General features: G+C 42.6%; 1 protein-coding gene across 2 annotated transcripts; it reads right to left on the reverse strand.

The window, feature by feature from the left end:
* Window positions 1–798: 798 nt before the first annotated feature.
* Window positions 799–7,671, reverse strand: ednrba (endothelin receptor Ba). 2 transcript variants are annotated; one of them, XM_084546707.1, is made up of 8 exons: window positions 7,442–7,671; window positions 6,346–6,813; window positions 5,474–5,586; window positions 4,674–4,878; window positions 4,004–4,153; window positions 3,574–3,707; window positions 3,318–3,426; window positions 799–2,547 (listed from the first exon to the last, which is right to left on the reverse strand). In XM_084546707.1, the coding sequence occupies exons 2-8, from the start codon at window positions 6,742–6,744 to the stop codon at window positions 2,413–2,415; spliced, it is 1,245 nt and encodes a 414-aa protein (XP_084402833.1). In that variant the 5' UTR covers window positions 6,745–6,813; window positions 7,442–7,671; the 3' UTR covers window positions 799–2,412. The 2 variants fall into 2 exon arrangements, with proteins under 2 accessions (XP_084402833.1, XP_084402832.1); XM_084546706.1 differs by having other exon boundaries at window positions 7,437–7,671.
* Between the last annotated feature and the right edge of the window lie 7,060 nt (window positions 7,672–14,731).

Genomic DNA, 14,731 nt, shown 5'->3' on the forward strand with positions numbered 1-14,731 from the left:
CTTTGTTCAAAGGTTCCGATTTTAAAGCTTTGAACCTGAATGACAAACTGACGTAAACAAATAAGATAATGTAGTGACTAACTGTAGCGATAGTAGGTAGATACTGTTTACCTTTACACATAGCCAGGCTATCTGTATTCTGTTTCCATCTGTAGTCTGTATCTTTTTGCTGTTGCCTTAAAGGACTTAAAATTCAGTCCTTTTCATGAAAGGTGTTTGATCACATAACACAACTGGGAAGCTAACTAGCAAAACCTCATTAGCTTAGCTTAGCACAGGAAGTATGGTAACTAGGCAAAAAAGGCCACATGTAAAACTAAACCCTTTAAACCATTTATTATCCAACTATAACAAATGAGCAACAATGTAAGCTTGGGATGCTGGTAGACAGATTTTCATCCTTTTGGACGGCCAGCCAAGATATTTTTTCAAGATTTTGTTTCGCTAATAAAGCCCACAGTCTTTTGGATGTACCTTCACATTAATCTTGGAAGGAAAGAAAGCCAATGTGTGCATTTCCCAAAATGTTGAACTATTGATATAACACAAGCTGATGTGCTGAATATGTGAAAGGTGTTAGCATAAACGTTTCGACAGATCCGAACTGTTCTTGCTGCTTCCTAAGTGACCATAAACCAAGGCTAATTTTAAACACCAGTTTTGTGGAGCAAAACATGACATTTGAAATTGAACCTGAGCTAATTAAGCTTTGATTTTGAGACTGCCGGGGACGTCGCTCGCTGAACAACATTTGATTTCTCTGCACCTTTTTGTGTGATTTAAGAGGAAATCCATCATATCAGCAGAGGGCCAACAGTTTCCAGAACCAGATATATCAGATGAGACAGTTTTGGGCGTAGAAGCTCAGACGTCTCGGAGAAATGTGGAAGAATGTACTGAATGTGATTTCTCTTAATTCTGCTCACAGCGCCGGTGGGTTTGATCAAACCGCACCGGATTGTTTGAAGACATGTTGGAAGAGCAGAGGCAGAGAGGTTATGGGCCTTAGCGGAGCCAGGAATGCGGGGAGAAAGAGAGAAGAAGAAGAAGAAGAAAAAAGCAAAAACCATCAGAGAAAAAGAAGACAGTGAAGGCAAGACGAGTGGATGAGACAAGGAGGGGTGGTGAGAGATCACAGGACAGAGAGCTTCTTTGACAGCTAATGTGACATGCGTGACATTGGTTTAGCTTGAAGCAACATTCCCAGGTCAGAGCTCTCTGTGTGTGTGTGTGTGTGTTTGGAGCAAAGTGGTAAGGAAAATAGAGAGATCACAGTAACGGTCTGTGTTAGCATTCACCATCACATGATGCGGCCTGCTGTCACACTTAAATGAAGCCCACATGCGCAAACACCCACACATACACACACACACAAATGCCCTACACAGTCAGGCCAGTGACAAGCCACCCTGAACAATTACAGTCAAAAATGATTGTGACTATGTGTCTGATCACATAATGGTTGGAAAATCTTTGGAAAACACAATACACAGCCGACTAGTTTCAGATTTATTATACTGCATGTTTTAATTATTCATTAATTGAAAAAAAGAAACCCTACCTGTCATACCAGCTAAGGGTGTCAGATGAAGATAATGTGAAGCAATTACATCATGTCATGAGACTCAAAAAGCCTCAGAAACAGTTTCAATACTGAACAGTATTAGCCAAGAGCTGATGGTCACACATCTCACAACATCAGTAGTTGAGTAACTATTGAGAAAATACATAGACAATCCATTTAAAACTATTAATGTGACAAGCGATAAAGTATGCAAAAGCACGCAAAGTTCGCAATACATACAGATATATTTTACAGGAAATACGTACAAAATACGTGAACAAGACCATTAGAGTTGCATTCGAACCTTTTCTAAGCTACTGCAGTATGTGACAGGAACATGTAACACGGCGTCACACTTGGATATCGTCCATACGAGGCAGAACTTAACGCAAGCTTCATAGCGCCAAGGGAACATTCGCTATCCAGGTTGAGAGCCTGACAGGCTGTCTTTGCTAATCGACCCTTAACCCCCAATTTTTCATGACACTTCTGAACTTTGGCCTTGCTTAGCTCTCAGTATTTGATGTTATTTACACCAGGTTGCCTTTTTCACCCTTTTCACATTTGTTGTCCAAGAATACAGCTTTTGAAGTGCATTGATGCTTGTTTCTCCTTGGACAAGGACAGCGTGCAGCGCTCCAGAATAAGTGTTCGGAGTTTTGGGATGAGTTGGAATTAGTTTCAGTGCAGGCTGATTTCCAAAGGCACATCTGTTTAGAGTTGAAGGACACTTCATATGATTTTTAGATGAGGGACCAAAGGGCACTCATCCTCATCCACTCGGCCATATTTCAGTGTTTGGTTTCTTTGTCCTATATCTCCTTTTTTTCTCACTCCTAGGCCTCTCCTCATGCTGTACTGGACTTGTTGGTCATGCGGGAGTGGCTTTGTTCAGAGGCTCGGTCGGTGACTTTAAGCTTCATGCACGACTGCTTTTCATCCATCAACATCTCTGCCGGTAGGCACCAGCAGCACAGACAGGACTAGAGAAGAAAGGAAATTGGTGATGGAAATTATCAGGCATAGGCTACGAGAAAAGAATAGAGTACGAATGTGAATATATTTGGTTCCTCATTTTTCTTCTTTTGCTGGATCCTTATAAATAGTTAAACATTGTCTGAGGAAATAATCTTTTTCCTTTCTAGCTTATATTTGGATGGATACTTCTCTATGCCTGTTTACTGGGGAGCATTTACACTGAAACTGCTAAAACGCTAGTTGGTGGCTAGTCAGCTGTGTGGAATTTCTTCCAGTGGCAAATGGAGCTGAATGGCTGGAGTTAAAAAATGTTGAACAACAATTAGTTCTAGTTAAATAACTGCCACACAAAGAAGTGAGAAGAGATCTATGCAGATGGTTTGTAGAAGCCTGAAGGAAGGAGAATTTTCTGCTGTCCATCCACTGAGAGACATGGACAAGAAAATGGATTTTTGGACCAACCACAAATTTTGAGGTCTATGTTGCCACAATGTTACGACATGCTACGGAGAAGACCATGGCGAAGCTACATAAATCTAGCCTTAAATTAGCACTGGTTGAGAAGTTTTTTTCTACAAATTAAATTGACAATAATGTGGTGTTGGGACGGCTGTTCCCTCTGTCGCCAGTCTTTATGCTAACCTAAGCTAAATGTCTGCTAGCAATGACCTGATATTAATCATGTGGACGTGAGCATGGTGTCAATCCTCTTGGAAAGAAAGTGCGTGAACGTATTTGCCAAACTCTTGATTCCCTTAAGTGAGTTGCACCTTACCCTGAAGCAGTTCTTGAAGCGCTTGCTGACCATGTAGAGGGCGATTGGGTTGATGCAGGAATTGACAGATGCCATGTTGATGCCAATGTAGTCCAACACCAAAAAGAAACTAGATGGGGTACAGAGACACATTAGTGTTCCACCTCTCCTTTCCTTGGGAGCGACTCATTTTTCATTCACAGCAAGAAAAATGATCTTGTCGACCATGTAATTTCTCTCCTCATATAACTATGGGGATATGTGTTTCCTTCCATACCTGAGCAGTTCGCAGCGGTTTGGATCTTTTTCATCATAGATGGTGAGCTTCAGGATACGGCTCAGGTGGAGAGGCAGCCAGCACAGAGCGAAGACCAGAACCAGACAGAACACTGTCTTTGCCACCTCCCTCCGCTGAACGCACACAAGCACACATAAATCACAGTTTGGCACTGGAATAACTGCTGTAATGTTGGGAGTTTGGTATAATTGAAAACAATCCGATATCAAATGTCTGAAATCAGATTAAATTGAGGTTAAGTCTTCATTTTGGTTGGTTTAAAATGGATGTCAAAAGGCATGACTTGAATTTTATAGAGTTCCAGTTTAATTTCTTGTGACTGTGTGTTAATCTATTCAAGCGTGTCAGGTTTTGAGGACACAAGGTTCCTTTAGTCCGTGACATTAGCATAGTCATTAACAGATCTAACCTGTTTGAGATGGTCACTCAGAGCAATCTGGACACCGTTCTTCTTCCTCAGCATCTCACAGGTCATCAGGGTGTAGAAAATAGCAGTGCAGGCCAACGGCAGGCAGAAATATGCACCAAACAGCCACCAGTCTTTCGCTGATTTATAAAACTACACAGAAAAAAACAGAACAGCCCTGGTTTATGCACAAACATCTGTGCATGAGATCTTGAGTTAAAGGTGAAGCATGTCAGTATTTAATTAAGTGTGTTTGGATAGGAGCAGGGGACTCAAGGGTGTTTTTTAAATTGTTGTTGGCATGCTTCGAAAACCAGTCCATCAAAAGATCCCAGTGGATTTTTTTGATATTTAAGGTTAATGGAAAAAAATAGTACAATCACGTATTCTGTCTCCCAAGAGAGAGGCAGTCTCTCCTGTGACATGTGTTTTATTTTCTGTAAACTTTTTCTAACCCTGATCCAGTCAGGAGGTTTAGGAGGCCATCCCAGTGTGACACAGTGCGTGCTCTTTTATTTTAAGCATGCATACAGAACATATTGAACAGCGTGCTCGTCTGCACCGTGAACCGGTGAATGTCAGTATATATTATATGAGCATGTTTTCATTCTCCACAGCTGTGTCAACACACACCGAAATGAAGTCCTCTGGAGATCACTATGTTACAACTCACCCTCATAAAGTCAGACTTCTGCATGGGATGCAGCAGACAGATTCTCAGGTGTTCTCCTTTGTAGTCCATGGTGATCATGTCGAAGGCGATCGCCTCTGGCACGGCCAGGATGATGGATAGTATCCAGATGAGTGCTATCTCAATGGCCATCCATTTTGGAACTCCGATCCCCTTGATGCGACTCCACGAGGCCACGGCACGATACCTGGAAGAGATCACATGTGTAATCAGTTAACCGACAAATTTAAATGTGTTCAGGGAACAGTTTGACATATAGACAAATATTAATTTGCTGAGAGTAAACTGAGAATATGAATGACAAAGACATTTCTATATGGTGAAATACAGCATAGCATTCATAGAATATGAAAAATTCCAGTTAGCTTAACTTAGTTAATGAGCTTCCCAAAACCTCTTAGCTTTTTTTGTGTTAATTAGACAAAAAAGTCATAATGTGTGAATTGGTAACCTTAAGAGGCAGGCAGTGGTTGAATTTTTTTGAATTTTTTTATATCTTTGCCTTGCTTCCTGTCTTTATGCAAAGCGTAAAGACAGGAAGCGTTTCAGTTCTCTCATTTAACTGTCAAGAATGTAAATAAGCACATAGGTCAGCGTGTCAGTAGGCCTAAGTGTCAATTTCTAAATCATCAAAGTTAAAAGCAGCCAGCAAAGGTCAAAGGTCAGATCAGCTGTAATTCCTCAGACAGTGTTTCTCTATGCCGTAGTTACAGTTTAAAACAACAACAACAAAAAAACAAACAGGTTGTCCACTGATTATACCATCGGTCATAGCTGTTTACCTGTCAATACTCAGAGCGCATAGACTCAGCACTGTGATCCCCACTGAGGCTTTCTGGACAAATGGCACTATTTTGCACAGGGTCACCCCAAATGGCCAATCCTCCGCCAGGAGCTGCGGAAAGACGGCAACAGAAAGCTGATGATTGAGTTAAACAGTGGTGGGGAGGGGAGCAAATTGTCTGGTTCCACAGATGTTTTTGTCTCTGAGCCATCGAGTGCAGACGTGATTTGCATGAACCTAAACTTATGGGTTTCTGAGCCGCTGTTTTTTTCTTCTTGTCAGGTTTGACATTCTGGTCTTTTTTTTAATAACACAGGGAAGCCTCCGGGCCTCCTATAGACCTAAAGTATGTAAAGCGCTAAACGTGTCCTACGTAGGGCTTTTCTCATGACTCCTTTGGGTGGGCGACTGGAATGTGAGTGGAAATCTATTAAAATCATATGTGGCCCTGTGTCCCTTCATATCACCTTGTCTATCCCGTCTCTGCTCTGGTATGCAACTGTTTTAACTGCTCACCCCCTTACCCAAATATACAAGCTCTCTCTCTCTTTCTCTCTCTCTCTCTCACACACACACACACATACACAGCCCAACAGATAATAACATGCCAGAGACATAAGGGGATATAGCAGGGCTTACAGTCTATTAAAGCAACTATTGTGTGTGTGTAAAGGGTTTATAGTTCATTATATTGTCATAGAAACTAGAGGGATATGATAAAGAATAAGAGTTCAACAAAAATTGATTAAAAAGCTAATGGAGTTCTGAATTGACTGGAAGTAAAAGTGCTGTCAAGCAGAAAATCATTATTATTAACCTGCTGAAAATGCCTATATGTCTTAGACTTTTAAATTCTCCTCCTTTCCTCACCTTGTAAACGTTAATAGGAATGCCGATGATGATGTGCAGCAGGTCTCCCAGTGCCAGGCTGCCGATCAGTATGTTCGGCCCGTTTCGCATGCACTTATTCTTATAGATGATCCTCAGAAGAGTGGAATTCCCAATAATACCAACGACGAACACCAGGCAGGACACCACCGTGTTGATGTACTTGAAGGTGTCTCGGATTTCCGTGGGTCCCGTGCACATCGGGGGCAGGCGGCGGCGGGGCATGGTGATGTTGGACCTCACCGGGCCCTGCACATCTCTCTCTACGAGCCCAAGCCTCTGGGTAACGGAAAGAGGGGCCTTTGGCTCCGACTGTCCACTGGCCACAAGTGCGTGAGCCGCCAAGAGGAGCAACTCCAAGCAGAGGAGACTGGTCTTCATCCTGGTATTTGATTTTTAATATGGCTCTTATCCAACAAACGGTCCTGCGGCTGATCCTCTTGAGTGCGCCTGGAATACAAACTTCAGATAAGTATTTTGTGTGCAGGCCTGTTGTCTGACTGCAGAAATATTAACACCACATGAAAGCAAATAACCTCACTTTCTAGAAGGCTGCACATTACTTGTAGACATACCAGGCTTCAGGGCACATAATATCTTCAGCTCACTCGGCTGTCCGTCATTTTTTCTTTAAAGTCACAATTAAAAACCAGACCCAGCCTGCAGTAACAGAATTTTCAGTCAGTTTTGGTAGAGATTGTCTTTTATGACAGGGCAGAGTCAGTTTTTTGTTTAAAATTTGCTTGGTGACTCACTTTGGAGGATATTAAAGTTCCTTCCACTGAAAAAAGTATTGGTCAATGTTAAACAGGGCGGATGTATAAGAGGAAATATACAAAATGTTACTTGAATATTTATTATATATTTCTTGTGGTTTAAATCATCTACATGAGCCAAAAAGTTGTACCAACTGATATTACATTATTGTGTCACCTTGTGGGTAATGGGTTACAGTTTTCAAGCTGAGAGTTTGAAGAAAACATAATTAACGCCGCACAAGCCCTTTAGCACAGTAACTGTAACACACTTTAACACAGTTTTCTCCACTGGCTGCTGTTGATGTTCTTACTTACCTTACCTGACTCCAAACAGAGGTAGGAATTCTCCAAAAATTGTGCCTCCTAGATCAAAGTTCCCCAGTAACTCTCAAACTTTGGTGACAGTCAAGGATTCCCAAAGCAGAGGGACGTTGTTCCAGCGGTGACGGCCCAGTCATCTCAGACAGCGGCGGCCCTCTCTGTCAAGGGTGTCAAAGCTCCAGATCTGTCATCCAGGGGCTCCAGTCAGCTGCTCTGGTAGTTCACTGCTCCTCAGCACTGGCTGCCTGAGTCTCAGTGTACAAAGTCTCAAGAGTCTGCCGAGTTGATCCCTGCCCATCAACCCCTCCTCTTTTTTTATGTAGAGGAGGAGTTGGAGGAAGACAGTGGGAAGCAGACAGGAGGTTCACATGTTGCTCAGTGCTCATCAAAGTGCTTTCTTTTTAAGGGAGGTAAAATGGATGGTACAATCATAAATCACTCACCCACACCAGCAGTTACAGTGGGTTTTTGTATTCAGTTGTTAACCTGCCTTTAGGGCCTTTCTATATATTAGCTTTCATCCCTTAAAGACATAATGCAGTAAAATCCCTATTGTGATTCATATATCTATTGTATTTTTCACAGCTGGACTCTTTTGCTACGTAAGTGGTTAAACAAAATCCAGTTACTGTACTTGTGTTTGATTTTGAGTCATTTCCACGAATGAACTGTGCATCCGCAACAGCTGTATATCACTTGATGTTATCGCACTGTCACGGTGCAGTCAGATTGTAGATAAGGACGTCATGTTTCCTGAGCTGGTGCTGTAATGAGAAACCACATCAAGAAACATGCTGGAGGTTTCTTAGTCCCTGCTGATATTTGTTTAGCCTGCACGGAACAGAGGATGCGTAGCATAACAACTTAGCAGCCAAAAGAAAGTCTTATAACTGAAGTAATTGAAATTTCAGCAGCATAATGATACTTGGACTTTATTAACAATGGGACAATGGTAAATATGGCCCCTCTGTTTTAAACTGTGGTATTATTTTACATAGTTAAAACAAACTAAAACCATGCTGAACATAATAACCCTTTGCTTCCTGTCATAAAGAGACAGTTTCCTCCACTCGTCCGTGCCGCTCCTGACCGTAATGTCACTCCATGTGCATTTGTTTTTGCTCTTTGACCTCAGTGACACTGGCAAACATGCTTGGTTGTCTGCCACCCTTCCACTCAGTGACACAGTTGGCGATGGTCGGTGTTCATCACAGTAGGCGCTGACAGTGTTTTCATGCTCGCTTTACGCCATTTAGACTGCTGGAAGTGTGTTAACGTTTTCATATTTCTGTACAAGACCGGCCTGAGGTGTGTCCGTAGCCTCAGATTCTCTCTGAGAAGGGGTTTACTCAGAGGCCAGCTTGCAGTCAGCACCAGATGTGTTTCTCTGTTGATGGATTATCATCTCATTGTAGGCTTAGGAACTTCTCTGAGGTAGACTCTTTGTCTACTGTTACATCTGATATGTGCTTAAGATGTGAAAGAGATCTTAGCTGTGTTAAATTTTCTTCTGTCCACTGAAAACCATACAGTTGTCTTTACTACCTAATCTGAGGTTAATATACGTGAACATCCCTACTACAATTTTCATGTTACAGGTTTAGTCTTACTTTTTGTGCCCAGTCTTTGTGAATACTTAAGGTAATGAGATGCAGTAAGTAATATGGTAGAACATATATTAAGATGAGCTGAAAACCTGTAACTAAAAACATCTGTGTTCTTAAGCCTCATATGAAAATGACATTCGGAAATGTATTTTTCCAAATGTGTCCCCCTGGATGTGTACTCGTGAGGACGCTCAGCTGCTCGCACAACATTTCACCTCTTTCTCCTATTTTCTTTACACATTCTTCCGCCCTTCATTCTTTAGCATTTGTTGAATATCTAAATACCTGCCTGCCACACATCCCCCGCCCCCCCACCACCATGCTCTTTTGACCTCCCGGCAACATTATCACCATTTAAACGTGTGTGTTCTTCCTCTCCCGCTCGCAGCTACGTCCACGTTTGAAGCTGAAACGCTACATGCCATGTGACAGCGAAGCTATCACACCATCACGCCCGAAATGTGAGGAGCAGTGAGCCAGCCTTGTGAGTAGGGAGACTGTTCTCTGGCTCAAATTCAAGCCTCCTCGAGGCTACGAGCGGCCAAAGCCGAAACCCCTCCTTGGCTCAGGAGAAACGGTAACACAAATTCATTACATGGAAACACCACTAAATGCCATATACAAAAAAGTTTGTCCTAGTTTTGGATAGTAATACTGAATACATTTATATACAAAGATACTACTATAGATCCGCATGTATTATGGGTGGAAGACCATAAGATTTACATCCTCAGTGAGTGTTTTCCACACATGTTGAAATGGTGATAATGTTGTCTTGTTGTGTCATGGTGACTGTAGTTCTTTCAGTAACAGATAGCATAAGGGATTACAATTAAAAATGCAATAATTACATTCCAGTAAACAATCCCAGTAATGCTCCAATATATGCTCTGATGTACGTCTTCCACATCCCAAGCCTTGTTCTCGGTGAATAGTCTATATCCCTTTCTGACTTTCTTCTGCCAACCAAACAAGACAAACAAAGAACCTCTTCTTCTTGCTGTCAGGAGGTTGCCAGCATGTTTTCTAGTGTGCCTGTGAGGAACATTTCCATGTTTGCTGCTTACCCTCGATCTTAGTAGGTTTTACACCCAAAAAAAAAAAGGACAGAAATGCGCCTCCAGGTAGCTCCGTAGCAGCCTCAGGGTCACTGTTAGGGTTGCGTGTTGTGGCTTCTGAAGTGCAGCCTGCTAACTTTGCCCACTGGCAACGCTCCATTCATGAATCACCTGGTTGCGCTCACGGTAGGAGGTTGAGGGATGGCACTTCAAGCGGCCGAGACTGGGGCTGATGGTTAGCGAGCTGTTAATAGTCAGTAAATACCTCCTCTAAATGTCAGGTGGCCGCTCGTCAAAGCGTGACAACTCATTTTCTTTTTTCCTGCACAAAATGTGCGGATGGTTTGTTGATAATAGTTAATAGATTAAAATCATTTACAATGTAGGGTCACTTTAGAGAAATTAGAAAACAAACTTTTTCATTGAGTGATTGAGTGAGGAATATAAAAATAATGAGCTCTAGTTGTTCATGTTCTTTTAACTTTTAACTGAAGACACAAAACTCATGTTTTATTGTCTCTCATACTATAGTCTTTCACCCTTCTTCTCTCACCATGACTTATGCGCCAATAAAAGGATTTAAAGCAGAGTCGTTCCTTTCAGCATTGTCCATGTTTTTTTTTTTATCGCCTGCGGTGCTTCCTATGTGGAGAGCTCCCGCCATCTCTCAAAGCATCTCTCATAGGTGGCTCCTTTATGAGCTGAAAATCATCCTCCAACTCTGCGAGAACAAAGAGGTGAGTTGTTTTGAACAAGCAAGGATTCACCACCGTCAGTGTCAACGTGAGGCCATCTCACCTAAGGAACAACACGCTCTCTGAGCTTGCTCTGTTAGGGGCAGGACATATTGATTTACAGCTGAGTTATGTGTTTTTATGTGTGTGTGTGGCTTTGTCCTCAAGGGTCAGAAAAAAAAAAGGCTGATTGGCCTTTGCCCTGCAGCCTAGTTGTTGGTTAAATGACTTTAATTAGCTGCCACTTTATTAGATCTATAAAAGCAGCATCTCCTGGTAGAGTCCTTTCTTCACTCTATCAACCGTTGTTTCTCTGTTTGCTCCTAGATTGTATGTGTGTGTTTCTATTTCCAACAAATCAATATTCATTTCCTTTACGTGGAAAAATAAAACACTGACTGTGGATAATAAAGAATATCGTACTTTATGTGACCGTCACTGTGTGTTTTACAGCTTTTCTTGCTCTCATGGCGTTAGTAGGTGACTTCATCCATTCCTGACTTCATGTATATAATTCAAAAGTCATTCAGGCAAAAACAATTGTCTTAACTGGATAGAATCTATATATCATCCTGTCCTCACATAATAAAGAGAGCATTTTTTAATATAACACATGCTTTATGTCGAGGGCGGAACACTTGCTTTCATCAGACGGGCATGTTGCCAGAAGGGAGCCATACTGGAAGCTGGAAGCTACAGCAAGCCACTTTGTTTACTTACTTTTTTTTTCTAACTTTAGTGTTGACCCCTTGTTTGCTTTGCTACTTTCACGCCAGCAGCAGAGATAATGCCCTTTTGAAAATGCTCTTCCTACATTAACACACTAATTCATTTGAGACTGCTTTGAGAGTAAGGCCGAGGCGTACTAAGGCAACAGTCTGCCACTGGACAGTGGACAGTTAGTTCATGCTCTTTGTGGTGAGTTCAAGTGACCCTCATTGGCCCAGACAACGTGAGGCATCGCCACAGTCTGCCTTTGTCACCACTAGGTCTTTGGTGTTTAGTGTATCTGGACTTTCAGGCTGCAGAGTGTAGGCTTCACGTGCCTGTCTTTGTGCAGACATGTACATGGTAGTGTAGGCCATGCCGCCATCATCTCGAATGGTCATCTAGAGCGATGTTGGCAGACCAGCTAAGAATGCAGGGAGATCTGTGAGATGTGATCATGAGCTGTAAGCGTAGCTGAAGACGTTCATGGCGTTGCACTCAGCTGGACACAGGAAAAGTGAAATAAATAAAGAATAAAAAAGAACGAAGTTTGTGGCACTGACCGAGTGCCATGCACAACCTTCTGGTTCTGATGTTGGGAAGGTGCGTTGCGCAACATCATAGTATCTTATAAACCCTGCCAACCTTCAGCTTTGTGAGTGCAACATAACAGAGCATAATATATTGAGAGGGTACCCACTTGATGGCTTTAGAGTATCTTTGACCTGCAATTCCAAAAAGTTTGTGGGGGGATGGGTTTCCTACATTGCTCGACCATTCGACACGCATGAGTTTGAGCATTAGGACGGTCAGACTGCTGGCTGAACTGCTCTAGGAATGTTCAGCCACCGTTTGGCAGCATGTGCGCCGCAGCTAAAGTCTGAGGCCTTCCCTGGCTCTATGAATGACTAATGATTTTACTTGAAAGGCCAACACGCATATTGTATTCACAGGGTACTCCCACAACGGCGGTCCTCAGTGCTGTTATACTGTAGTTGTCATTACAGAATAGCCTGTTGTAAAATATATCACATCTCTTCCTCTTCTCTCTGCTCTGCTCTACTTGTCTCATGTCTCTTTTATGTACCGCACCCTTTCTCTTCCCACTCTTCCCTCCTCTCTCTCTTTTTTTTCGGGCCCTGTCTCTGTGCTTTACTCTAACTATCTCCAGAGCAAAAAAAAAAAAAAAAAAAAAGGAGAGACTATGCACCCACTGATACCCCTCTCATCAACACTAGGCTCTGATGAAATGACTGAAGTGCTGCCCTCAGGCTACCCCAACCCCCAGGATGCATATTTTTCATCTGTGCACGCAGGTTATTGCGTCTGCATGATGTGTGTGCATGTATTTAAGACCCCCCAGGCCCTCTTCCTCTCTGTCTTTCTCTCTCTAATGACCCCTCTAGACGTCAGCATCACACACTCTTATGTGTGCCTACTGTCTAATGATCTCATGCATGAGTAACAGAACACAGCTAATGGAGCACCACGAAAGAAAACACATACAGAGGGATCACTGAGGAAATATTGTTCTGCAACATCTTCAACTGTTTTTCTGCTCTCCAGCAGGTATTAGGGCGTCAGGCTGAAATATTCCACACAACGCACATGAAAGAACGTTGCTGGTTGACATCCGCGGCTGCTGTGAGTGCACACATGGGCCGGAAAACACATGTTGGGGCTCCGAATAAAATGTGGTCTCTGGCAGAAAGTACAGATACATACTATCAGCTTTCTCATGATTTGTGTTGTTCTTGTAACAGATGTTCAACGCCCATGTGGCCATATATACAGAACCTGTCTGCAGTGATTTAAACTGTCTGCAGGACTCCTTTTGTTTTTCTTTTTTTCCACAATGACGCTCATTCTTTCCCGCTTTTCATCTCTCCTCCACACATGACCTCCTGCACTGTGCGTATTTCTTCAACCTTCCTCTGGGCTCTTTCACATTAAAGATGTCACACTGCCTGCCTTCCTTGTGCACGTATCATGGCTTCTTCACTCCCTCCGTTATGCAAGAAAAGATTCTTCTTCGTCAACACTGCTGCCCTCCTCTCCCCTCCCCAGAAATCTGCTGTGTTTATTTGACATGTGGCCCCACCCTCACACACATGCAACAACGCCGCCAGCGTTTCAACCGGTTAGAGACGCACTTTCGCCTCGGTTGAGGTCTGAATCACCTCCAGAGCCGTGATAATAATGAAGGCTCATCTGGTTTGGAGAAAGCAACAGCAACTCTACGACGGTGTCAACATGTTTTCTGGACATAACTGTCTGCAAAGAGGAGAGATATAATGGAATCACTGTGGGGGGATGTTCCTTTTCCTAATTCAATTCCACCCTCAATCCCCCTCTCTGTTTCCCATCCTTTAGTAAACCCCTCACGCTAATTAAAGCGGTTAAAAAGTAATTATTACAGTATTCATCCCCCTAGCAGTGAAACTTAACGCATGATAGTCTTCACATGGTGTATGCAGCGTAAGAGCGGCTTAGAGCATGTCACAAAGGAGTCTCTTTCTCTGCCTCTCACTCTCTCTCTTTCTGTTTCTCACACATGCCGTCATCAGGCTATCACCTTCATTTGCAGAAACGTACTTTAACACAAACAGCACAGCTTCACCTTCTCTTCTTTTAAACATTCGTTAAAAGTGTCATTAGTCCATCGTCTGCTTTTACTGTCGAATGAAACACAAGCATTTTAATTGAATCTGATGTGCCACCTATAGACTCTGGTCTATATTAAATGAGTTAACCTGCTTTGGCTAGGAAGACGCCTAAGTGTCTAGCTCAGCAGGGATTTTAATGTGAACTGATATGATTTGTCTTGGAGGTGACCGATTAAAAGTGACCCTTTGACATCTGCACAAAAGTTCATGGCAGTCTAACTCAGATTTCAGTATGGACCACAGATTTTACTGTTACTGTAATATTACAGACCCCTAACAGTGCTCATGGTTGTCTGATCAGTTCTTTTTTCTGTTCATTCCTAATCTTGGTCACACTAATAGCACATTCAGGTTAAGGTATCTACTACACGCTTGGGTGAAGAGAAGAGATAGTGAGACTGGGGCTGAACTGCAGAAATACAAACCAAATGTTCATACATTTTCTGCATTCCTTCTGGGAGTTTATTATGCTGAGGGCATCAAGTATGAGGAACAAGCTTCTGATATTGATTTGCC

The sequence above is a fragment of the Chelon labrosus genome (assembly GCF_963514085.1).
Source record: "Chelon labrosus genome assembly, chromosome: 6".
Taxonomy (NCBI): domain Eukaryota; kingdom Metazoa; phylum Chordata; class Actinopteri; order Mugiliformes; family Mugilidae; genus Chelon; species Chelon labrosus.